At 45.7% G+C, this 27559-nt stretch overlaps 1 protein-coding gene across 4 annotated transcripts in view; it reads left to right on the forward strand.

The window, feature by feature from the left end:
• DENND5B (DENN domain containing 5B) overlaps window positions 1-27559 on the forward strand; it is a 215692-nt gene that overhangs the window by 74198 nt on the left and 113935 nt on the right. For 2 of the 4 annotated variants that reach the window (XM_060245719.1, XM_060245721.1), the window contains exon 2: window positions 26142-26207. The exons of the other annotated variants lie outside the window; for them this stretch is intronic. In XM_060245719.1, the coding sequence (XP_060101702.1) occupies window positions 26142-26207 (66 nt within the window). The remainder of the gene's footprint in view (window positions 1-26141; window positions 26208-27559) is intronic. 4 annotated transcript variants of the gene reach the window in all.

Here is a 27559-nt window from a genome sequence, read left to right on the forward strand (position 1 = left end):
TCTGAGCAGGTTTCGTCTGGACGACCACGAGTGGTCCCTCAATCCGACCTACCTCCGACGCATTTTCAGATGCTTCGGAACACCCAAGGTGGATGCCTTTGCTTCAAGGGACAATGCCAAATGCCCACGCTATTTTTCCAGAAGGGGGAACGACGCCTTCCTACACAGATGGACGGGCCCTCTTCACTACATCTTCCCACCAACACCTCTACTGACTCGGGTACTGATGAAGATCACACGAGACGGCACGGACTGCATCCTGGTAGCCCCCTGGTGGCCACGGCAACCATGGTTCACGAGACTTCTCCAGTTATCTCATCACACCGTCGCCTCCCTCTCGTGAGCGACCTCCTGTCCCAAGCCAACGGTCAGATATTGCACCACAATCCTCAGGTACTGGCCTTAACGGCCTGGAGAATTCGACCTCCCACCTCTCCGCGGAGGTAGCCCACGTTATTCTAAACGCCAGGAAGCCCTCCACAAGGCTTTCGTACCAAAGGAAATGGAAACGCTTCTGTTCATTCGCGACTGCTAACCATCTACTTCCAGAATCAGTACCTCTCAATATGATCCTGGAGTATTTACTTTCTCTACAGAAATCAGGACTCTGTTACTCATCCCTGAAAGTTCATCTGTCTGCCATCTCTGCGTTCCACAATACGGTAGACGGCAAAACAGTTTTTTCTCATTCCTTGTCCAAGTCCTTTCTCAAGGGCATGTTGCACCTCAATCCACCCGTTAAACCCCTTGTCCCAACTTGGAGTTTATCCCTAGTTCTTTCCTCGCTTATGAAAGCACCATTTGAACCTATGGCTACCATAGACCTCAGCCTTCTTTCCTGGAAGACAGCATTGTTGATTGCCCTTACCTCTGGAAAACGGGCAAGTGACTTATGTGCCTTCTGCCACGATCCTCCCTACACCACTTTCCACAAGGAAAAGGTTGTCCTAAGACCGGACCCTGCGTTCCTTCCTAAAGTTGTCTCCCAGTTCCACTTATCGACTGCAACCTCTCTGCCGACCTTTTTTCCCAACCCAACCGACCACGGACAACGGGCCTTGCATTCTTTGGATGCAAGAAGGGCTTTATCTTTCTACCTTAATCGTACACGGCCCTTCCGTAAGGACCCTAATCTATTTGTGGCATACGGAAACCCTTGCAGGGGACACAAAATCTCTACCCAGAGACTATCTAAATGGGTAGTTAGTGCCATTAGGCTGTGCTACGAACTGGCTAAGCAGCCTCTGCCCGAAGGCCTTAAGGCTCACTCTACTAGAGCGGTCTCGACGTCTTCGGCTTTCTTGCACGGCGTCTCCCTAGAGGACATCTGTGCTGCTGCATCGTGGTCCTCTCCTTCCACGTTCGTCTCCCATTATGCGTTGGACGTTCGTGCAAGACGTGACGCCTCCTTCGGCCAAGCGGTCCTCAGATCCATCTTTCACTGAAATGGGGGTGAGTGCATCCGCTTATGTTCCTATATCATACAGTCTTTGCTTTGGGCCACGTGACTAACTTTTTCTTTTCCAGCACCCTCCTCCAGGACACTTAGCTGGCTAGTCACCCATGTGTGGGACTGCACAGAGACCACGAAGAAGATAAACAGGTTGCTTACCTGTAACTGATGATCTTCGAGTGGTCATCTGTGCAGTCACACACGCCCACCCAGCCTTCCCCGCTGCTGGCTTTTGGTACTCTTGCTTTAACCTTTCTAGTCTCTCTGCCAGTGGCGGCTGGAAGAAACTGAGTGGAATGGGCGCTCTCCCCCCGCTCCAGGCATGCGCAGTCGCTGCCTGCTCCCCAGGGCGGGAGGAAAGCGCGCCAAAAGACGTTATAAACGAGCTATTGGAGCTCCGAGGTATGGATCCGTTGCCTGCGGCAAGACCCATGTGTGTGACTGCACAGATGACCACTCGAAGATCATCAGTTACAGGTAAGCAACCTGTTTTTTTCCAACCTGGATCTGGCAACTAGTGTTTCCTTTAACTAGTGTTAGTGTGAGCTAGCTCACAGTTTTTTAGCTTCCATCTCGCACATTTTTGTCTTAGCTCAGGAAGGATGGCCCCAGAGCAAACTTAATTTATGCTGTAGCTCACAACTATAATGCCAGTAGTTCACAAAGCAGAATTTTTGCTCACAAGACTCCACAGCTTAGAGGGAGTATTGCTGTCAACCCTACCCGCCTCTGCATCCCCTGCCAGTGGCCGGGGGTGTGGGGGGACTTGGCAACCCTGTCTTGAGGGAGACCACGAGGACTTTTGATCAGGCATGCCCTGGGTGTTTCAGGTGTGGAACTTCATTCTCAGGCATGTGAGGCCCAATTAGTTGGGTTTTTTTAAAAAAAATAACTTTTATTAAGGTTGTTTTATACATTAAATAAAAAAGAAGAGGGGGAAAGCTAAAGTAACACAAGAAGAAATAGAAACTAATAGATCAACTAATGCAAACTGAAAGCAAAAAAAGAGGAATATTTGGTTTTCTTTGCTACAGGAATCCATACATTTACTTATTATCACCTTAGTCTGAAATCAGACGAAGGGAAATATGTATATCTCCTTTCTGTGTAAGCTTATTATCTTTGTCTTTTAATATTCAAAACCATAAATTATCAGCTCATTTCTTTTTAATGTGAGAAGTCGTATGAAGAGTTTCCATGTAGGTATAAATTCAGGTAAAGTCTTTAATCAAAGATGTAAGTTTTTGTGGGGCCCTCCTCCCCGGTGCCATTTTTTCTGACCTGAAATGGGGGGCCTCAGTGTGATAATTTTCGTGTGACCGTCAGTAAATGTAAGTTTCCTCAGTGTGGCAAAAAGCCCCCTGTGGTGTTTCAGGTCAGAATAATGGTGTGGCAGGCGGAAAGGCTTAAGCTGCATCTCCCCACACTCCATGGTCTTCATCAAGCCTCAGGTTCCTGGGAAGTAAGTCCGTGTACAGAACTTGTACAGCCCATGTGGAGGATGTACAGACTTTGTAAAGTGTGAATCATCCCTGAGTCTGGGGGAAGGCCTGTGTTTAGATACCCACTTTGTCTTCAGTCTCAGTGGGTGGCTTTGGGCCAATTGCTCTCAATCTAATATGTCTCAGAGGACTCCAGTGGCACTTTAAAGACTAACACATTTAATTGTGGCATGAGCTCTTGTGAGTCACATCTCATAATCAGATTCACAGACCTTTAGTCAGATGTATTTATATTAAAAGCTGCAGACTAACACAGCTACCCATCTAGGACATATCTCATAGGCTTACTTGTGGATGATGAAGCTGGTGGGGTGGGCGAAGAGCCACATGTGCTGTGGGGGAAGGAGATAAAAATGTGACAGCTTTGGGAGGGTTGTTGAGAATTCATGTGAAGTACTTTAACATGCTCAGAGTGCTTTTAGAAATATTTTTGTTGTAATTGAACTGTGGTGATGAGTTCCCTCAGCATTGCAAACACATAGCCCTTTCTAGCGCTCCTGAGGAAGGTTCAATATCCTGTGTTGTGAATTTGTATGAAGCTGTTTAATGAGTTCAGAGTGCTTTTAGAAACTGATTGCCTGAGAAAGTAACTGAACAAAGTTTGAGTCCAATGGCACCTTTGAGACTAACAGTTTTAGTCAAGGTATAAGCTTTTGAATAAAACCTTGAATAGAACTTTATTATTAAAGGCGACACTGAAGTAAAACTTTGTTCTTCTGCTTCAGACCAACATGGCTACGCATCTAAGAAAGTGACTGCTGGTGATAAGTCGCCTCAGTGATGCAAACAAGTGGCCCCGATTACTTTTTTAGCAATTGTGTGAGGAAAGCTCAATATTCATGTTGCCACCATCTTAAAAGTAGCTACTGCAATGTTGGGTTTAATTGTCAGACAGCCAGATAATAGGCAGATGGCTCAGTCTCTGCATTTAGGTTTCTTGGCAGCAAGCCAAACTGCTCTTTTTCTTTTTTGTATTAAAAATACAAGATAAGCTTCTGGAAAAAAGGGGGAAATAAATCTCACAGCTGCAGGGTCTGTGGCAGTTGTTGTAGCTGATAAATATGTAGAGTGCCTCAGAGCATTCCCTCTTGTGTATATTGTGTCTGCGTAAACGTATTTGGAGAACAAATAGCAAATCCCTAAGCAGGCATTTTAGACACAGACATTTCATCTTTCAGAAAGCCAGTGACTTCCTCTCCCCCTCCCCATTTGTTGCGCTTATATTTCTGCAAGGGGTGAAGAGGGGAACAGAGACTGGCAAAAGTATTTAGCTGTGCCCACCATCTCACCAAAGAGGTGGGTGCTAGCTGGGCAATGTGTACCCATGATGAGCTTCTGGTCCAGGAATGGTAGCATGCAAGCACTGTGGTCAGAGGTCCAGGGCATGCGTTAGCAGCTGTTAAAACACTGTGCCTGGCTGCATGTGAAACACTTTATGGGGAAATGCTTTTCTTGCATCCCCAGTCTTGTATAAATGGACAACACCAGAGCCCTACCAATCTGTATATCACTAGACTTCTTTCCACCCTTGGCTATTAGGTGTCCTCCCTCCAATACCTAAATCAGTGTGTGATATCACCTCTTCTAGAATCTCCTTGTATGCTACCTGACATGGATATAGCTGGTAGAGAAAATGGCTAAGACCTGTACCACTGGAGTTCTTTTATGGGCAGAAGGCAGGTGCTTTCTGCCCATAAAGGAACTTCAGTACTTCAGGCAGCCAGTTGCACATACTTCATTTGCTGCTTTCTCATATGACCTAATGGTTTCCACCTCTAGACTGTTGCATCTTGCATGTCTGGCTTTAGGCAGTTCCTCACAAAACCCATTGTTCAGAGACTCAGTGAAGGGTTCCAATAAGGCATCCTCCCTAGGAGGGCATTATAGTTCCTTGGAGGAACTGGGAACTTTGAATTCTTGTTAAATCCTTTATGATCGTCTTTGTGGTCTCTGTGCATCACACTGTTGGGATTAGTCGCCAACGCTGATCTTGATTGGTAAACTTCAAAGCTGCAGATTTCCGCGCCCACGCCTCAGTGCGCATGCCCAGAAGCCCCACAGCGCATGCTCACTGAGGCGGGAGCGGACATCCTGCCAGGTCGCTTCTGACCGCCACTCAGATCAGTCGATCTTTTTCGCTCCGTTTGGTGAACTTCTGCTAGACTTCTTCTAGACTTCTGTTAGCCGCCTTCTTTCTCAAAACCCCTTTCCTGCAGGAACGGTAAAACAATTTCTTGACTACTTCACCAGGGAACGTCTCCAACTCTTGCCGAGGAAGGGGGGGGGGATTCCTTCCCTCACCCACTTTACCATTTCAAATGGAAAGACACTGGGGATTTTTCAAACGGTGTGTGGGAATAAAATCGCCCCACCTGACCGTCACGCACTGTGCCCACTTTGTCTCTGAGAAATACACAGGACCGACTTGTGCGCTCACTGTGCAAAGTTCTCCAAGCAAACGAGGAAAAATAGAGCAGCCCGCCTTGCCGCAGCCCTCGTTGAACAGGCACTCTCCCCACGAAAAATGTCTTTGTCAGCGTCGACAAGTCATGCTTGAGCCGACCAACCGATCCCGACCACCAGATCAACAGCTTCGATATCGGTCGATGCTGATCATACCCACTCTTGACGCCGACCGCTCTTGTAAACGGGCTAGCTCGGCAACAAAGTTGGAGTCCTCTACACCTGCCAAGAAACGCAGAGAGGGTAAGAGGTCGCATTCGGAGAAGAAGATGAAGCAAAAACATAGCTCCGAAAAACACCGGAGCAAGACTTGCACTCCGTTCTCTCCGAAATCACCATCGGATCCGATGGCACCAATCATCCCACCATTGAAGCTCTTCGCTTCACTGGTCTGTTGGCAAAGCCCTCCGACGCTCACCTCGATGTCCACGCAACCCGTAATCTCCGAGTCTGACCGGGACATCGATCCGGAATTGAAGGCAGTCCTCCGTCTGACCCTTCCCAGGAAGTGACCAACACACCTCGACCCCGAAGCCTTTCACCTCGAGACCGAGCGAGGGGAACGCAGAGAGATCAATCCCCGCTGAGAGACCAATCCCCAAGACTCAGAGGCAGAGATGAATCTCCATCCCGTCTCCTGCCGCCACCGATCCCATGGGATCAATGACAATGGCAATATCTGTACGGTGTATACCCAATGCACTCGACTTTTCCTTGGCTCCCTCCACACCCAATGGACTGAGACCAATACTCCGAAGCCTCCTGCCGATCCCGGACCTCATACCGACCATTGCGCCAAGGTCCGTCGGCATCACTCTCCAAACCATCCGATACCGAATCTGTTCGAGAACACAAAAACACCTCCCCACGTGAGGCTTCTACCAAACCAATCCCACCCAGAACTAGAATGCCAGAGCCTGATTCAGTATTGACGCCACACCTTTCAGACCACTCTGATTCCGCTGACGCCCCCCCGAGATTAGAGGAAAGATCAACACCTGAGGACTCAGAACTGCTCTCCTCTCCAGAAGAACCTTCTCCTTCTCAGAAAGTGGTGGAGGAACAACCCATCTCTCCATCAGAGGATTTAAAAGCATACGCAGATGTGGTCGAACACATGGCACAATCGCTATCATTACCAACGATTCAACCACAACTTACCATCACCGATACCATCTTTGATATTGTACAGATGGACACTTCCACCGGGATAGCTCTTCCCCTGACAGCAGTCATGCTTCATACAGCCAAAACATCCTGGGACAAACCTGCCTCTACCCCAGTCTCTTCTCGCAGACTGGACCATATGTACCGGATACAAGAATCCAGTGCAGATTTTCTCTTTTCACACCTCAAACCGAACTCAGTGGTGGTGTCATAAGAACATAAGAAAATAAGAGAAGCCATAAGAGAAGAAAATCAGGCCAATGACCCATCCAGTCCAACAGTCTGTATCACGCAGTGGCCAACACACACACACACAAACTGGCTAATAGCCACTGATGGACCTCTGCTCCATATTTTTATCCAATCCCCTCTTGAAGCTGGCTGTGCTTGTAGCCGCCACCACCTTCTGTGGCAGTGAATTCCACATGTTAATCACCCTTTGGGTGAAGAAGTACTTCCTTTTATCCATCTTAACCTGACTGCTCAGCAATTTCATTGAATGCCCACGAGTTCTTGTATTGTGAGAAAGGGAGAAAAGGACTTCTTTCTCTACTTTCTCCATCCCATGCATTATCTTGTAAACCTCTATCATGTCACCCCGCAGTCGACGTTTCTTCAAGCTAAAGAGCTCCAAGCGTTTTAACCTTTCTTCATAGGGAAAGTGTTCCAAACCTTTATTCATTCTAGTTGCCCTTTTCTGCACTTTTTCCAATGCTATAATATCCTTTTGGAGGTGCGGTAACCAGAATTGCACACAGTTCTCCAAATGAGAGGGGCATTATGATACCGGCTGATTTGTTTTCAGTTCCCTTCCTAATAATTCCCAGCATGGCGTCGGCCTTTTTTATTGCAATCGGCAATTGCACACTGTCTTTACATTTTCAGTGAGTTATCTACCACGATCCCAAGATCTCACTCTTGGTCAGTCTCTGCCAGTTCACAACCCATCAACTTGTATTTGTAGCCGGGATTCTTGGCCCCAATGTGCATTACTTCACACTTGGCCACATTGAACCTCATCTGCCGCATTGATGCCCACTCACCCAGCCTCAACAGATCCCTTTGGAGTGCCTCACAATCCTCTCTGGTTCTCACCACCCTGAACAATTTAGTGTCATCTGCAAACTTGGCCACTTCACCACTTACTCCCAACTCCAGATCATTAATGAACAAGTTAAAGAGCATGGGACTCAGTACTGAGCCCTGCGGCACCCCACTGCTTACCGTCTCCCACTGCGAAGACTGCCCATTTATACTCTTTTGGGTCCTCAGGTCTTTATCATCCAAAGCTAGGAAGACTCAGTCTCCCCCACCCCTCCCCCAGACAAGGATGGGAAGAGACTAGACAACCTGGGACGTAAGTTTTACTCAGATGGAGCACTGAGTATCAAAATAGCTAATTATTCCACCTGTATGGGACGCTACCCATATGCTCTCTGCAAACAACTATCCACCATATTAGCTGACCTTCCAGAACAGAGTAAGTCTGCCTTCAAAAAGATCCAAAGGGAAGGTATGACTTGCCAAATGACAACTAAACTCATCTAAACACTCCAGCGATATCTTTGCAAAACCCCTGACAACAGTCATCACACTAAGACGCCACTCTTGGCTTCGCTCTGCTGCCCTCCAACCTGACACACAGGCCTACGTAGAGGACTTACCTTTGACAACAATGGTCTTTTCAGTTCCAACACCGACTCCATCCTACAAGAGATGGATAAAAGCATCAGGACCTCTAGAAACCTGGAAGTCTCTTCTTCCTCCCATTCCCAGAGCCAAACGCCCATGGTCCAAACCATGGAATAAGAAGCCATATTCAAAGCCACCCGCAGAACAACTGTGGCATTCCAAAGGCTCAGCATCGTTTCCCAAGTCAACTTTTGGCTCCAAGTCTAAATATTCGCCATCATCTTCTCAGTCCTCCCGCCAGGACCCTAGACAGCCTAAACAGTGTCTTTGACTGTTTCCCCCTCCCTGGCCCCCCTTTCCTCCAACCTTCCTCGGATCATACCCGCCTTTTTCCATTCCTTCGGGCATGGACCAGAATAACATCAGGCCAGTGGGTCCTGTCTATCGTCCGAGAAGGGTATGTGATCGAATTTTTTCAGAGTCCACCCACCCCAACCTTCTTCTCCACCACCCCTTCCTCTACACTCCAGGAAGAGGTTCAGGCACTCCTCCTCAAAAAAGCCATAGAACCGGTGCCCTCGAACCAACTAGGCCTTGGGTTTTACTCCCATTATTTTATGGTTCCAAAGCGAGACGGAGGCCTTTGGCCAATCATGGATCTTCGGGCCCTGAACCTATTCATCATATATCACAAATTCAGAATGACCTCACTACCCAACATTCTTCCTCTCCTCAATCGCGGAGATTGGATGGCCACGCTGGATCTTCAGGACATGTATTTTCATGTCAGCATCCACCCATCTCACAGGAAATATCTACGATTCACCGTTGGGACAGCCCATTACCAATATCGAGCCTTACCATTCAGGATCTCCACGGCCCCCAGAGTCTTCACGAAGACAATGATGGTCTTTGCAGCTTACCTGAGGCTACAAAGTATAACACTATTCCCATACATAGACGACTGGTTACTAGTTGCAGAGTCCAAACCTCGTCTCTTGCAACACATCACCATACTCAACCTCTTACAAGAGCTGGGACTGCGAATCGAGAAAAAATCCTATCTTCAACCCTCCCAGAAGGTACAGTTCATAGGAGCCATACTGGATACTCGCTCCTGCAAGGCCTCTCTACCACCAAAATGAGCAGACGACATAGTGTTTCTGGTCCAGAGCTTCCTACACAATCCTACCATCACAGTGCGCCAGGTCCAACGACTCCTGGAACTCATGGCAGCCACTAACTCAGTGATCACCTTTGCCAGATTTCACATGAGGATCCTACAACTGTGGTTCCTCAGACAATTCAGGTGCAACTTCGACCCCCCCCCCATCCCATTGGTTGGCCATTCCTCAGGATGTCCCCGCATCCCTCATGTGGTGGCAGCAACGGCATTACCTTTTGGAAGATGCTCCTTTCCACAGGCTGTCCCCATCAGTTATAGTGACCACCAATGCCTCCCTCTGGGGCTGGGGAGCACACATGAATGGTCTCTGTGTGGGAGACAGGTGGCCCAAGCACCACACTCACCATCATAAACTTTCTAGAGCAGGGGTCCTCAAACTATGGCCCGTGGGCCGGATGCGGCCCGCTGAGGACGTTTATGCGGCCCGCCGGGTTATGGCAAAATCAGACCGGAAGTGACGTTCGACCTAAATTCGCGTTAGCAACGCACACTTCCGGCACTGGGCTGAGGCGGCGGAGACAGAGTGTGAGGCGATACCGAGGTGAGGTGAGTTCCCAGGCCGGGGTGTGTGGTGTGGGGAAGGGAGAGATATGCAGAAGACGGAGAACTGACGGCCCGCGGCCTTGTACAGTAACGGCAGTCCGGCCCTCCAACAGTCTGAGGGACAGTGAACTGGCCCCCTATTTAAAAAGTTTGAGGACCCCTGTTCTAGAGCTTCTGGCAACTCACCATGCCATTCAGTCCTTTCAACCATTGATAATGGGCAGGGCGGTGGCTATTCTGATGGACAACACAACGGCGATGTCCTGTATCAACAGACAAGGGGGCACAGTCTTTTGGAAACTGTTTGCTGGCGTTGGACATATGGAATGATTGCAGAGAAATGGACTCCACATTGATGGTGACCCACCTCCCTGGAGACCAGAATGTACATGCGGACCTCCTCAGTTGAGGGGGAGCATCCCTCCATGAATGGGAGCTCAGTTGGAAGTTCCTACAGCCCATCTTCCGAGTCTGGGGAACCCCAGAGATAGATGTGTTTGCCATGTGCACCAACAGGAAGTGCCAATCCTTCTGCTGCAGGGGAAGGGTGGATCCCCTGTCCATGGGGGACGGTCTTCTTTTCCCATGGCATCAGCGACATGTCTACCTTTTCCCTCCCATTCCCCTAATTACCAGAGTGGTTCAGAAAATATTGAGAGAACGGCCAGTGGGGGGCCTCATCACTCCTTGGTGGCCCAGACAACATTGGTTCTCCCCGATCCTTCACCTGTCCAGGGGAATTTTCCACCAGCTGCAACCAGCCACAGATCTCCTATTCACCTACCAAGGTTGGGTAGCACACCACGATGTACCACATCTAAAACTGATGGCATGGCATCTGCAGTGAGTCAGCTATCTGACAGAGCTCAACACATCCTCCTGAACAGCAGGAAGCTGTGCACTCACAAATCGTATGCCTATAAATGGTTCAAATTTGTACAGTTCGCGACCCCACTCTCCCTCAACCTGCATTCAGCAGGCTTATCAACCGTCTTCAACTTTCTCCTTTCCTTATTAGACAAAGGTCTATCTGTCTCATCACTTTGAGTGTATCTGGCGGCCATCTCGGCCAATTGCTCTCAGATAGATGGAGATTCAGTTTTTACCCATCCTGATGCCAAGAAGTTTATCAAGGGCCTTACTAGGCTGTATCCTCCTACCAAACAGCCTGCCCTGGCATGGGACCTTCCCATGGTACTACATAAGCTCTCAGGAAAGCCATTTGAGCCCATGGCTACATGCTCCCTGCAACACTTATCTTGGAAGACATTTTTGGTGGTGATCACATCTGCTCGCAGAGTGGGTGAACTTATAGCCCTACGATTTGACGCCCCATACTTACGCTTCAGCGATGAAGGTGTCTCTCTTCGTCCGGACATCACCTTCCTTCCCAAAGTGGTGTCCGCATTTCACCTCAATGCTGAAATTTCTCTGCCTGTGTTTTTTCCTAACCCAGCTGATGAGTCTGAACGGAGGTTGCACTCCTTGGACGTCAAACGAACATTATCCTTTTACATACATAGCTCAAGTCCTTCTCGCAAGGATTCCAGGCTCTTCATTTTGTATGCTCCTACATCCTTAGGACAACTGATCTCTTCCCAGAGACTTTCCAAATGGTTGACTGAAACCATAAAGCTATGTTACCTGTTGGACAAGAAGCCTCTCCCAGGCCCTATCCGGGCCCACTCTACACGGGCCATGGCTACCTCCATGGCCTTCATGAGAGGCATTTCCTTCCAGGACATTGCAAGGCTGCCACCTGGTCCTCCTCACATACCTTTGTGAAGCATTATGTGCTGGACTTATCTTTGCATCACTATATGTTGGTGGGCCGTGCTGTTCTACACTCTCTTACCTGCTGATGGACCATCGCACCCTCCTCCAGGTAGGCTTTTTGTTGCTTGCTAATCTCCCAACGGTGTGATGCACAGAGACCACAAAGAAGATGAACAGGTTGCTTACCTGTAACTGATGATCTTCGAGTGGTCATCTGTGCAGTCACATTGCCTGCCCTCCTTCCCCACTGCTGCCGGTTCCTTCTGCAGCGGTCAGAAGGAACTGGCGGGATGTCCGCTCCCGCCTCGGTGAGCATGCACAGTGGGGCTTCTGGGCATGCGCCCTGAGGCGTGGCCGCGGAAATCCGCAGCTTTGAAGTTTACCGATCGAGATCGGCGCTGGCACCTAATCCCAACGGTGTGACTGCACAGATGACCACTGTGCAGTTAACATCAGTTACAGGTAAGCAACCTGTTTTTCCTCTAGAGATTGCGTTACTAGGCAACTTCTCCATATCCACTCACTTCTGGGAATCTGTGTTGTAGTCTGTCAATTTGCTCCAGTCCCCTCCTCTAGTGTGAGAGAATGATGTGATGCAGAGTGGTGAAGCTGTAGTACTGCAGTCTGAGCTCCCTGCTCACGACCTGACCTGAGTTCAATCCTGGCAGAAGCTGGGTTCAGGTAGCTGGCTCCAGGTTGACTCAGCCTTCCATCCTTCCGGGTTCGGTAAAATGAGTACCCAGTTTGCTGAGGGGAAAGTAGATGACTGGGGAAGGCAACGGCAAACCACCCCATAAAAAGTCTGCCGTGAAAATATTGTGAAAGCAACATCACCCCAGAGTTGAAAATGACTGGTGCTTGCACAGGGGACTACCTTTACCTTTTTTTTAGTAGAATTTCCCATCTTTTGCCTTGAAAACCATAAATTTGAGAGAGCTTTCCATACAGTAGAATTTACCTATTTAAGGCATTATTCCTGTGTGAATGAATCTTTGTAGATCAAGCATGACAAGATAAAAGCTTCATACCACTCCAAACAGTGTGCTTCCCGTTTGACTTCCAGAGCTACCTAGAAGAATCGAGCTATATACAATACATTAAAACCTGAACCAGCCCTTTAGAGATGCAAAGCCGTTGTTTGTCTCAGTTTTTCCTTTCGTGCTTAGCATTGGCACTGTTGCCAGTAGGCACTACACAGACTGGATGAGCCGTTGCATCTTGATATCTGCCTGTGGCTTCAAATTCTGATTATTTAAATCTGTCATATTCCAGCAAGATTTGGTGCATGCCAACCTGTCTGTTATAAACAGCTGTTGATAAATGCATAGGTCAGGGGTGGCCAATGGTAGCTCTCCAGATGTTTTTTGCCTACAACTCCCATCAGCCTCAGCCATTGGCCATGCTGGTTGGGGCTGATGGGAGTTGTAGGCAAAAAACATCTGGAGAGCTACCATTGGCCACCCTTGGCCAACTTGAAGCCACAGGCAGATATCAAGATGCAACGGCTAATCCAGTCTGTGTAGTGCCTACTGGCAACAGTGCCAAGATAACAAGAAGATAACATCTGCAAACACAAGCCTGCCTTCCCATTTATGACAATACTAGTATGGATACCTATAATTAGCCTTTCCTGTTCTGTATCTGATCACATCCTTTGCATTTGCCAGGATTTTTGGTTTGCGAGAGAAGTGTTTTTCTCAATAAATTGAGAGATGAAAGGACTTGACAGCTAGCTCTGAGTGCACACCCTGGATTAAAATAGGATTAAAATAGGTTTTATGTTGATGGGAGCGGGGAGGCCAAACAGGAATGCTGACTGCTAGAACGAAAGCTGACAAGCCCCTGGAAAGGAGGTCACGGAGCCGTGGATTAAGAAGTTAGGCATGAGGGAAATCAACTCTTACCTATAAGCCTTTTGGAGCTCTGTTTGGAGATTTAGTATGTTAAACAAAGCAGAAATAATCCTGGCATTATTTTTAATATTCTACCCCCCCCCCCCCTTTACTTCTCACTCCCTAATGGAACCCCCCAAAGCAGGATTTAGGAAATCATGAGCATGGCTTCTGCATACTGAATGGGTTCTCATGAATATCCTCTTTCCCCCCCTCCTAGAATTGAAAAAAAATTGGCTTCAGCTCAATGCTTGCAACTTTGGTTAAGGGAATGCTTGGTGATGCAGAACTCCAACAGGCCTGGTGGTTAGAATTCTATGCATGGCTCTATGCTGCTGCTTCTACTTTTGATATTTTTGTATTTTTATATGCATGTTTGTGCACGTGAGTTCATGTGCGCACCTGGCAGTCACGATGACCTCTGGCGATTGACCCCTACTGGGGGCCTGGAGGATGTTCAGGCAGGTGGCTGAATAAAGCTTGCCCCTGTCTCCAGCTCTGGTATTCCAAGGAGGTCTCCCATCCAAGTACTTGCCAGAGTCGAGCCTGCTTAGCTTCCAAGATGTAATGTAATGTAAAATTTTATTTATATCCCGCCCTCCCCCGCCGAAGCAGGCTCAGGGCGGCTAACAACATTTCAAGTAAACAGTACAGTATTAAAAACATTAAATTCACATTAAAATTCACATTAAAATCAATCAATAATTAAAACATTCCTAAATCAACACTGGCAGTAACCGTTATTAATCTGGCGGTAAACATTACTTCAGTTATTGGTGAACGCCTGTTTGAAGAGGGCGGTCTTGCAGGCCCTGCGGAACTGATCTAAGATCAGGGTTGCCTGGGCTATCCAGGTCAAGACCAGCTCTATGCTTCTGACTTGTTCACTGCTGCCGCCTGTGATGTTGTGTGTGCATTTTAGGAGTAGAGGAGGCAAGAGTACAGGGCTTCATTGGCATCTCTGATCAGGGCAGTGGTAAGAACGGCCCCTGCCATGTCTAACAGCTTAGGGTTGCTACCAGTGTTCCCTTTAAGCTGAATTAGTGTGAGCTAGCTCAGTTTTTTAGCCACCGGCTCACACATTTTTATCTTAGCTCAGGAAAAATGGCCCCAGAGCAAAACTCATTTGTGCAGTAGCTCACAACTTTAATGCCAGTAGCTCACCAAGCAGGATTTTTGCTCGCAGGACTCTACAGCTTCGAGGGAGTTTTTGTTGCTACTGGTTGATTACTTCAAGGAGCCCTTTCTTCTTTATTTCAGAAACATCTGTGGATATATTCCATAACTACACAAAGTAGCTCCCAATTTAACACATTACTAGGTGGTGCATTCAAGGTGCTTTCAGTGTTCTGGGCACGCTTGAATGTTGGTTTAATTGCTGACTCATAATGTGTTCCTTGTTTCGGAACTCTTGGGGAGGCAACCTAACAGGAGCCCTGATAGGCTAGTGTGACGGACAGGAGGCTGTCCTGCCTCAGAAGGGAACAACAGCTGCTCAGATGAGCCAATGGCAGTGCTGCTCCAGTGTCCAGTCACCTTTCAGAGGGGAAATGGAATGATGGAGGGGAGCACAGCAAAAATTAAGTTCAATTCAGATCTGCGTTGAGGAGAGTGCAGTGGTAGATTTTGGGTCTGCCTCAACAAAAGATCAGAGAGTTCGAAGGGCAGCTCTGCCTGCAAGTGTAGCAGAGACGGTTTATATCTACCTCTGTTTACAGTTTAAAATAAACCTGGTCCTCCAAAAGATGACCAGAGTGGACAGGTAGATTCATATAGAAATAGGCAGTTGTTTAGGTATGCTGGGTTTAGACCATATAAGGCTTTAAAGATCAGTAACAGCACCTTGAATTGGGCTTGGAAGCAACCTGGGAGCCAGTGTAGATGGAACAAGACTGAAATGATAGGGTCTGTATGATCTGCTCCAGTCAGTGTTCTAGCTGCAGAATTCTGAACCTTTTCCAGTTAGTCTTCAAGGCCATCCCCATGTAGAGTGCATTGCAATAATCTAATCTAGATTCACCAGGGCATGCGCCACAGTGGAAAGGTCTCTCCACCCCCCCCCCACCTCCCCGGGAGACCCGCAGCTGGTGAAAGGCACCCCTGGCTACCACTGCCACATATTTATCCAACAGGAGGCCTGGGTCCTAGAGGAACCTCAAGCTATGAACCTGCAGCCCCATCCATAACAGGTGACACTGCAATTCCTGGCTCAGGCCTTCCCTCCGTTTTGTTGGTATTAAGTTCATCCTGAGCTCCTTGGAAGATCAGGATGCAGATAAAAATAAATTCAAGACGCTTACCAGTTTTCCCAGCAAGAACAACAGCAATGACTTTTTAAAGGGGTGTATTTTAAATGCCAAGGGTACGTTGTGTTTTAAGTAAAGACAGCATCAGTGATCCGTACTTAGAATGCAGCCTGCTAGAGCAGAAACGCAGCTTGGCAGCAAAGACGCAAACGGCTCAATTCCACACGTGTTTGTTCCCGATAAAAAGAGGCTGGCGGCTAGAAGAAAATTGCTCCATGTTTAGAATTCTCTGCACCTGCTTGCTGGTGCTTTCTTGGAAAAAGAAACACTGTACCCTGTAAATGTGATAGCTCAGTAAGGAAGGGCAGCACAAAATTGCCTGGGCCTAAACACAGTGATATTTGGGGTTGCAGTCAGTGTATATGTGAAGTGGACGTGATTACGTCTTAAGAAATTAGGCATATGATGATAGAACATGAGTTTTTCTTAAGGCATAACATATTTATTTCTGATCTCTGAACAGCACTATTGTGTTTGTGTGTCTTTTATCCAGGGTATTCTTTGGCTGAAACATTTTTTTAAAAGTATTATGCAGGGGCTGTTAGCAGGCTCCCAGCCCTGATTGTGGAGACAGTCCACATCTGTATGAGCAATGCTGAGGCACCAGAGGGTCCCAGGACCATACTTGGTACTCACTGAAATGCTAGCCTTGTTCTACTGTTTGGCTAAATGTTTCCCTTTGTGTATCTCTGTTGATCTGCTGGCTCTTGAGTGTGCTGCTATATTAAGAAACCAAAGCTGTTGGTACATATAACATTACTCCCTAGACAGGCAGTGGAGATACTTCAATTGAGGTCAGAAGGAGGGAGAATGCAGGAACTGGGATTAAATGCCTGTGTTGAGTTTTATTGTTAAAGCTATTGTGGTCTGGAACAGTCAAGTATCTGCTGTGGGTTGGCTTTTAAAACAAACACACACACACACATCCTTTTACAATGATCAGTTTCCATTAATTATATTAAACTAGGAGTAAGGCCCATTGTGAAGAAAAATACAGTGGGCTCTAGGAGGCGGCTCTCTGGGTGAGTGCCCACCACCCTTGCTGTCTTCCCACCCACCCAAGTGAAGGCATTGACTCCCCCCCACACACACACCTCAAGGAGAGCTGATCTCTGCCATCTTGAGAGCAATTGTAAATCTGAGTGATCTCTGGTGGTTCTCCAGTAGAAAATGGCATTGTACCTGTCTGAGGTCCTATCCCTCCTCAAACCCCACCCTCTCCAGGCTCCACCCCTTAAATCTCTGGGATTTTCCTAACCTGGAGTTGGCAACCCTATCTCATTCCATTTATTTGCCCCTCTGACTTCAGGTTTCCATTGCCTTCCTCCTCCCTTCAGCCTCTACATAGGAAAAGGACAGTCTTTCTTCACAGTGTGTGTGGGGGGACCAAAGCAGCTTACATCATGATGAAGTAGCACCATTGTGATGTTATCTGATTGTTTTACTGTTTTACTTTTTAAACACTGTTTTAACATTGTTTATCTTATGTTGTTAGCTACCTTGAGTCTTTGTAGAATGGGTGGGATATAACTATAACCAAATAAATAGTTATCCCGGCGGGGAGGGCGGGATATAAATTGAAAATTATTATTATTAAATAAATCTTCTCTCTCCCCGTTTGATCTGAACAACAACCCTGTGAGGCAGGTTAGGCTGGAAGTCTGTGACTAGTCTGAAATCACCCAGTCAGCTTCCACAGCCCTCCCCTGGAGATAGGCGGCAGTGGTTCCCCAGGAGGAAAGGCCTCTCCCTCTGAGGCCTGTAGTGATACCTTAGGAATTTCTGACCAACCTGGAAAGGTATCACTAAAGACATCTGGGTACGTGCGCCCCCACCCAGCCTTGCTGTCTTAACAACCACCCAAATGAAGGCATTCATTCCCCCCCACACACACACACAAGGGGAACTGATCTCTGGAAAGGGGGCAGCCTGTTTACCTGTTGCTGTGGAACTGGCCCCTCCCTGCTTTGAACAAACATTCCTTTGGTCTCAGTTGAATTGAAGGAATTGCTACTGTTTTGTCTCATGAACATGTCTCTCACAGTTTACTGTTTGCTTCACTGTTCCCTTCCTGTCAGTGTTGTTGTTGTTTTTTTTTTGGGGGGGGGCTGTCCTGGGCGTCCTACAATGGGCCCTGAGGAGAGGCAGTAGTGATCAATAAGCGCCCAGGAGAACCTGTCAGCAGAGAACTGTTTCCCTCAAAGGTCAGTGGCCTTCTGGTGGGGTTCTTGCCTGATTAGGATGGTGGTGTGTGGGGGAGAGCAGAATCAGCCAATGGCATTCCAGAGACAGTGCAAGCCAATCCTGCACAGGCCACATCCAACCAATGAAAATTCTTAGATTTGCCACTGGGGTTGGACTTTTATTTATTACTGATGAACATATGAACGTATGAAGCTGCCTTATACTGAATCAGACCCTCGGTCCATCAAACTCATTATTGTCTACTCAGACTGGCAGCGGCACTCCAGGGTCTCAAGCTAAGGTTTTTCACTCCTATTTGCCAGAACCCTTTTAGTTGGAGATGCCGGGGATTGAACCTGGGACCTTCTGCTTGCCAAGCTCTACCACTGAGCCACCGTCCCTCCCCAATGATGTTGTTGATGTGAGGCTGATTAATTCTAAGCACTTTCTATTTTAATGTATCCATCCATTGTAATGAACTTTGCTTCTTGGGTTTGCAGAAAATGAACACCTGTTGGGCTAAGCATTTGTAGTAAACTGTTTTCTGTATGTCTGAAAGTTTCCTTCATAGCAGAAGGAGGCTGCTCTCGATCATAAATCACTAGCCTTCCATTCCATCTAGCAGAATTTTAAAAAGGTTTTAACAAGGGAGCTCTTTTGGAAAATATTGAGGCGCCTGGTCCCTAAGTGCATTTGTAGATCTTGCTTGCATGTGCCTTAGTTCTGTGTAGATGCTAATGAAAGCAGAATGACTTGTGGTAATGAGATCTCAGAGGCCATGTAAACGCAACCACTTTGTAGTCATAGCGCCGCCAATTTATTCATTTCCATTGGGTGATTTAGGGTTTATTCTTGTGACTGTTCAGCCTGCCTTGTCAGAGTTGGGGTTTTTTGAGGGGGTGGGTAAAGCTAGATAAATTAAGAACTAAACTGTACTAAGACTAATTAGGGCTGTTGGTTGATTATGCTGACTGTTATCTGATGGATTTTAAATCATTTGCATATGGCAGAATTTCAGTGAAAGTGCCTTTTATTTAGTTGTTTCTGAAGGATTCTAAAGGAAGATGATAGCTTCTGCTTAAAGGGTGAGATAATTTAGAATTCAATAAATTATTTAAGGGCAGCTCCATGATTTACATGGCAGTTATGTTCACTGTATGTGTATGTTAAACATATATGTTCCTTTAACACCAATATACATGCAGCTAGGAATCTAGGATTCCAGTGAGGCATGTACAGGGGTGTTTTGAAGACAGTTAAGCGTCATCCCTTCAAGTTTGTTTGTTGACTTCATTTGTACCTGACGTTTATCTCCACTGGGAGCCCAAAACAGCTTACATGTAACATAGTTCTCCCCTCTTCCAGGGGAAACCAGTGTGGTGTAGTGGTTAAGAGCAACAAACTCTAATCTGGAGACCTGGGTTTGATTTCCCCCTCCTTTTCCACATGAAGCTAGCTGGGTGACCTTGAATCAGTCACAGTTCCCTCAGAGCTCTCTCAGTCCTGCCTAACTCACAAAGGTGCCTGTTGTGGGGAGAGGAAGGAAAGGAGATTGTAAGCTGCTCCTAGACTCCTTTGGGTAGTAAAAGGCAGGATATAAAAAACAGCCCTCCTCCTTCTTCCATTGTATCTTTGCAATAGTCCTGTGAGGTAGAATCAGGCTAACAGTGTGAGACTGGCTCAAGGTCACCCAGCAAGCTTCCATAGCGTGGGGATTCAAACCCGAGTCTCCCAGGTGCACTACAGGAAGTGCCTGTCAGCACAGAGCTGCTAGGTTGCTGTTGGAAGAGCAGAAGGGGGAAAACACTGAGAGAGACTGGAAATTTGTAGGTAGTCCTCCTGGTCCTGATAGCAAGAAGTTGGAGACTCAGCAGGTTTAGCTTCTTTTAGATGAGAGTATATTGGTGACCTCTGGCATTTGTTTACAGATATGCAAATGGAACCTAAATGGGGTCAAAGGAGGCACTCCTATAGAGCAGCAGCTCTGCTAACCCACACCAGGTCCCAAGAGAGAGACCCTACATCTCAATTGCTTCACCTTTCTGCTAATTTAGGGGTTTTTCTCTCTGTCCATTTCTCTTTCTTTTCTGAACTCAAAATTGCTGTTTTTCCATGAATGCTCACGTCCCTGCTCTTAGGTGGGAGGAATGGGTATTGCCTCTCCCAGGCAGTCATTCACGGACAGAGCTCAGTTATGGTTTCCTTACAGTTAGCTCCCACAGAGGAATATCAGCGTTCATTTGGCATAGGTCTTGACTCCCATCATATGCCACTTTAGGCAAACCTGTAGTTATGGACCCACTCACAGTGCTTGGGCAGAAGTCTGTCAACAGTTTGTGAATATAAAGATGAAAGCCAAATGTATTGTGCTTGACATTCCAAATAGCAGATGCTTGCATGTACCCTTAAAGATGCTGCACTTTGTGATCCATTTTGCATTCAGTTTTCTTAGCTGGCTAACCATAGAGAATCTTAGACTGAAAGGCAGGGAAGATATTCAGCACATTTGTAGCTCTAAAGCTAGCACAAAGATGAGAGGGGAAATTCATCTCATGTCTATTTTGCAGTATTCTCTTGCTAATTTTTCTGTTCCCTCCATTTTGCACGATACTATTCCTCCACTCTTTTTGTAGCTGTTAAGCAGAGAATGTTTAAACTTCAAGTAAATTTAGCAGTACAGTGTAGGGTTTTTTCCCTCACATTCTGTTCATCACTTCAGTAGCATTCTTTTCAATGTATTAAGTGTTTTTTACGCTTTTGGGTGTATGTGTCTTTTTTCCTACTTTTCAGGCTGGGGAAAACACAGGCATATGCTCAGGGCTGTATACACACACACTGAAACTTGGCAGTGGTAAACCAGACTGTGCCAAGCTGAATTCTGCAACATGTGTAGATGATGCACATTAGAGCTGAGATGCATGTACCTTGTAACTTTTTATCATGGATGATTTGTTCTGCTTCTACCTGTCACCAGGAGTATCAAATTGCTGTGTGACACATGGAAGCTGTTCCGTGAACAGAAAACACAGTGCCCACGGGACCAGACATTGTCCTAAAACTTTCGTGACTACGCACAGTCAGAGGCTACATTCAGGCATCATGAGATACCATAGTTTGATTAAACCCTGGCTACTGATGACAATGGTTCAATAAACTAGGGGTGGGTTGGTTGTTTTGTTTGTTCACTTTTGTTTTCATTGACATCAAACTGAGGTTTCCAAGTAGGATTTATCACTTTTTGGGTCACTGCAGTTGGTACCAATTTTTGCTTGTTATTCCACACTTTGTTCACAGTCCTCAAGATAGCATGCCTGTGGTTAGTTCATTTATTCCCATGTGAATCTTATTTGAGGCAGATTCTGCTGAGTAGGAGAGAGGGGCTGATTGACTTGTTTCATGTGTCCCAAAATTTAACTGTACCACTGTTCTTCGACCAGGAAGTGGAAGGCACTGTAAGTTTGTAGTCTGCTCTATGAGGGAGAGTGCTTATACACTACAAATTTATTTTGGGTTGGATCCAACCAGCTGTTTTGCTAGATCTTGGCCAATTCCCCTCTTTGTTTGTTTGTTTTATTCGATTTTTAGCCCGCCCTTCCTGAGAACAGGTTCAGGGTGGGTTTCATCATAAAAACAATCAATAGTAAAAAAAAATTAAAAATATCTAAAATTATAGAATAACAGTAGGTACTATTGCAGTCTTCCTTCCACTTGGTAGACCTCATGGTCCCAAACATAGCCTTTTTTGATAGTAAGTAGGGAACCCCCTCCTCCCACTTCCACCTTTGGAAAAACTGGTTTTTGAATCCTGCTTATTAGCTGAATCCGGGGGAGTGTAGTTCAGTGCAGATGCAAAGAATTGTTAGAGATTCACCTCCTGGTCAATATCCAGAAGGAGAGGAGTAAAATGCATTTAAAAATCATTCTGTGTCCCACTTTGTCAGTTTTATGGTAAAAGGGAATTCTGGGTCTTAAACCTATTTAAGTGGAATGCCTTTCTGCACTGTTTGTGCACTGAATGTAATAAATCCATGCCCTTTGGCTGTTTGAATTAATGGAGGTGACTGGACAATATGTGGGCTTGTTGTCATATGGCAAATGCCATTTTATGAGATACCGTTGATAATAAAATATTCTGAAGTGTTAGGCTGAGAGCTGGTTCCTTGGTTTTGAAGCATCCAGTTAATACCTGTGACTTGGCTCAGACCCCCCCTCCCTTTCACTAAAAATCACTAACTTTCATTGCTAATTTAAACATCTCACCTCATTCTGTTTGTCACTGGTCTAGTTCAGATGTTAGAACCGGCAGTAGGTTCCTGGTCACATGCTGGTGATTCACATGGGAGTAATGCATTTTAATTTTGCTTATTCTCATGCATCTCTGATGAACTTGGAATGCCAATGCCATGACTGCTGGGGAGACGTTGGCACTGATGTATGTAGACTCCATGCTGTGACCAGATGATGCAGTGGGCAAGGAGCCTTTAAAACCAGTGTTTCCCAAACTGCAGATGGCTGCCTAGAACTTATGGGCATGCATCCTTATTGTAAATGCCAAGTAGTCCAGTTAATACTGCCTTTCCCTGTCAGGAATACTTTCTGGGCAGTGTTTCAGGGATTTCCCCCTGTGGCTGTCAGCTGCTATAAAGGCAGAGGAGGGAGGGAGTTGATGCTGTAAAGGCAGCCTCAAAGATGGCAGTTTAACTATTCAAGGCTCACAGCAGCATCTTGGTTGGCAAACAGGGCCAGCGCCAAGGTGCCTGGCACCCTAAACCCTGCCAGCCCCCACCCTGGGCAGACCTGGGAAAGTGAGAGTAGTGGGGCAGTATGTGCCTTCTTTGGAGCCCAGCTTCCCTTGTGGGAGGAGGGGGCACCTGGTGGCACCCCTGTAGGCCAGGTGGCACCCTAGGCGGCCGGCTACTTGGCCTACTCCTATGTGCCGGCCCTGTTGGTAAATGAGCATGCTGCGTTGGGGACTCCTTGTTAAATGTTCCTATTTCTATGAGGAATATTGCCATACCAGGCTTTCATTGGCACTCTGGCCATTGATATGCTCCAGTTGTGTGTACTATAGAAAAAATATCAGGGAATACAGTGTAACAAAACTAGGGAACTAGAAAATAACAGCATATGAAATATTATTCAATAAAGACATACCCAACCTACAATTTGTAATGTGTTACTTATTTATAACTTCTACGTTTGTGCCTTCGAGAGTGGGAGAATAGCTTTTGCATTACTTGAAAACTGTCTTGAGGCATTAGTTCTAAACTGAACACAAGAAACAAGCATGACCAGGAAGAAGATTTAGAAAACACGGCTAAAGTCCAGGTACATGTTGTCGCTTGCTGTCTTATTATACATCACCGATACCTCAGTAACAGTCCTGTTGGAATTTTTTGAATTGTCTGTACATCTGTTAGAAAATTGGGACTGTGAGAGCAGTGTTGTGAGCACTGCTCTCACAGTCTCTCAGCTGTGTTGCAGCCACATCTGATAAGCTTTGTCTTTGGTATAAGAACTGGTGGTTATTGCTGCTGCTGTATTATTCTGTTTATGATTGTGAACTGCTTGACAGAACAAAATAGGAATAGGAATAGACTAACACGGCTGCCTACTTGGATCTATCTGCTTGATAGAAGTTATAAATAAGTAACAGGTTTAGAAGATATGTAGAAAAAGAGTGGAAAATAAAAGGACATTGGACAATTTTTGATAATGATTAAGTTTTAAAAAGAAGAAGAATATAAATTTTTGTTTTAATAGTTAAGGGTACCTTTAAATATTTGCATTTTAAGTAAATAACACCGGCGGGGGTCAAGTAATGGGGGGAGGGGTGGGTAGAAAGCAATATATGGGGTAGATAAAAGAAGTTTTTAAAGATGTAAGAAATAGATTTATTACCATATGTTACCAATAAAATTGTTTTAATTACAAATTACAAATTGTCAGTTGCATATGTCTGTATTGAGTAACATTCCATACAGTATATTTTCTAATTGCTCAGTAGTGTATACCAGCATTGCTAAACAACAGTCCCTTTGCAGTGTTGACATAAGCCAGGGATCCCTAGCTTGGTGCCCATGGGTGCCATGATGGCTACTGACAAGCTTTCTTGGTGCTCACCAAGTGTTTTTAAGAACATAAGAGAAGCCATGTTGGATCAGGCCAATGGCCCATCCAGTCCAACACTCTGTGTCACAAAGTGGCAAAAAAATAACACACACACACACACACACACTGTGGCTAATAGCCACTGGTGGACCTCTGCTCCATATTTTTATCCAATCCCCGCTTGAAGCTGGCTATGCTTTTAGCCGCCACCACTTCCTCTGGCAGTGAATTCCACGTTAATCACCCTTTCGGTGAAGAAGTACTTCCTTTTATACGTTTTAACCCGACTGCTCAGCAATTTCATTGAATGCCCACAAGTTCTTGTATTATGAGAAAGGGAGAAAAGGACTTTTTTCTCTTTCTCCATCCCATGCACAATCTTGTAAACCTCTATCATGTCACCCCGCAGTCGACGTTTCTCCAAGCTAAAGAGCCCCAAGCGTTTTAACTTTTATTCATAGGGAAAGTGTTTGAAACCTTTAATCATTCTAGTTGCCCTTTTTTGCACTTTTCCCAATGCTATAATATCCTTTTTTAGGTGCAGTGACCAGAATTGTACACAGTATTCCAAATGAGACCGTTCCATCGATTTATACAGGGGCATTATGATACTGGCTGATTTGTTTTCAATTCCCTTCCTAATAATTCCCAGCATTTTATTGCAGTCGCACACTGACTTGACATTTTCAGTGAGTAATCTACCACGACCCAAGATCTCTCTCTTGGTCAGTCTCTGCCAGTTCACACCCCATCAACTTGTATTTGTAGCTGGGATTCTTGGCCCCAATGTGCATTACTTCTCACTTGGCCGCATTGAACCTCATCTGCCACATTGACACCCACTCACCCAGCCTCAACTGATCCATTTGGAGTGCCTCACAATCCTCTTTGGTTCTCACCACCCTGAACTCTCAGATGTATGCCATCCAGACCCAGTGACTTATTAGTTTTTAATTCGTCTATTAGTTGTAGGACCTCCTCTTTTGTCACCTCAATCTGACTCAGATCTTTCAACACCCCTTCCAACATTAGTGGTTCTGGGGCGGGCAGACACTTCTCATCTTCCACAGTGAAGACAGAGGCAAAAAAAATGCATTCAGCTTCTCAGCCATTTCCCTATCCTCCTTCAGTAATCCTTTGACCCCTTGGTCATCCAAGGCCTCCACTGCCTCCCTGGCTGGTTTCCTGCTTCTAATATGTTTGAAGAAATTTTTATTATTGGTCTTTATGTTTTTTGCAATATGCTCCTCATGGTCCCTTTTTGCCTGCCTGATCACAGTCTTGCATTTGATTTGCCACAGCCTGTGTTCCCTTTTTAAATCTCACTTGGACTAGCTTTCCACCACTTAAAGGAGTCCTTCTTACTTTTTAGAAAGTAGACAGGACCAGAGGGGACTTTTGCCCAGCAAGGTTTCTGATTGACCATTTTAGATTTGATTGAGTGGTGTAGATTTTTAAAAAACATTGTTGTCGCAGCACTTGTCACTACAGTACAAGGATCTTTTCTGTGTGATTCAAGGTTAGCTGTAGCAATCATTTTGTGGCTGGCTGTGCCTCCTGTGGCCACCATTTTGTGGCTGTGCCCACTATGCTGTGCTAGAATTCTAAATGTGCCTGCAGGCTCCTGAAGGTTGGGAACTCCTGGCATAAGCATGTTTTATTGGTGTGTCTAAGAATCCTTGTTCATTTCCATCACACTTCCTGGTGGGCAGAACCTTGTGTCTTATGTGTCTAACATTCATTGTCCTGCATTTGACTTTCCACTGGAAGTAGTGGAAGGAAACATCACTGCTTCTTAGCATGTGTGTATGCTTAAACCATGTTTTCATGTCTCTCTGTGTGTGTGTGTGTGTGTGTGTGTGTGCGCGTCTGCATTTTCTGTTCATTTTGTTCATACCTGCTTTTTGTTTCTGTTATGTTATGTAGTTTTATACCAGTGGCTAGAAGCAGATCGCCTTGGCAAGAGCTCAGATACTGCAAACAGAAAATCAGGTAAAAAAACAAAAGGGGAGGGGAATGGGGCTTACCCAGTTAACAAGAATTACTCTAAGCTGTCTATACTTTCTCCCATCTTTTAGTATTCTCCTAAATGATCAGCTAAATATTCTTCCTTTGATTTGTAGCTTTAACAATATTTATCAATATTGATTTGTAACTTTAAATATTCTTCTTTGATTGGTAATTTTAACAGATTAATCCATGTTCAGATATGTTTTTCTTCTTCATCGTGTCCTTTAGTTTTCATGGAAGATGACCAATTAGAAGCATCTTGGTTCTTTTTCTAAATCTTATAATGGTATAATAGGTGCAACAGTGGCCTCAAGACACTCTTAAGAACCTCCTCAAGTGCAAAGATTTTTGGTGCATTTGATCATAATAGCACAAGGGCTCTGCTGGATCAGACCAGTGATCCACCTTGCCCAGCACCTTGTCTCATACAGTAGCCAACCAGTTCCTCTGGATGGCCAGCAATAGAGCATAGAGGCCAAGGCCTTCCCCTGATGCTGCCTCCTGACTCTGGGATTCAAGGATTCCCAAGTAATCCAGATGGAAGAACAAGAGCACAGAAATAGCACGGGCAATACATGAGGATGTTGCATGAAAGATTGTAATGCTGAAAGCTAAACTGGCAGCTGTCAAGACTTGAGTTAGCTGGGACCTGCTTTTCTTGGAGATGTTGAGTGTGGATGCTGCTGAGGACTTCCAAGCAGAAATTTGGCTGGCTGGCTGGCTGGCTGGCTTGCTTATCTATCTATCTATCTATCTATCTATCTATCTATCTATCTATCTATCTATCTATCTATCTATCTATCTATCTATCTATCTATCTATCTATCTATCTATCTATCTATCTATCTATCTATCTATCTATCTATCTATCTATCTATCTATCTAATCTCCCGCCCTTCCCACCGAAGTGGCTCAGGGCAGCTTGTGCACTGCCAGTAGTCCCGGGAAAGATAGGACTATTAAGATGGACAAGAAGTTCCTTTTTCATTGCCTATTCAGATCCTGCCCCCTATGGAAAACCCAAAGTAAGCATGGTCTTTGGCCCCAGCAAAAATACGAAAACCTTGACTAACAGGCACTCCACAATAATAAAGAATTCTTTTTGTAAAAAGTCTACATGTATTCTTCAAAATTAATGAATATTATGATGTTATATTTGAGGAGTGAGATTAGAACGATGCATTAGTGGTGCACTCTACATTGTAAACATATTCATTAATTTTGAAGAATACACAACTTTTAATAAAAAGAATTCTTTATTATTGTGACATGCCTGTTAGTCATGGTATTCATATTTTTGATTGGACTCTATTGTACTGTGTTCTCCTTACTGT

This window comes from Heteronotia binoei, chromosome 8 (genome assembly GCF_032191835.1).
Source record: "Heteronotia binoei isolate CCM8104 ecotype False Entrance Well chromosome 8, APGP_CSIRO_Hbin_v1, whole genome shotgun sequence".
Lineage (NCBI taxonomy): Eukaryota > Metazoa > Chordata > Lepidosauria > Squamata > Gekkonidae > Heteronotia > Heteronotia binoei.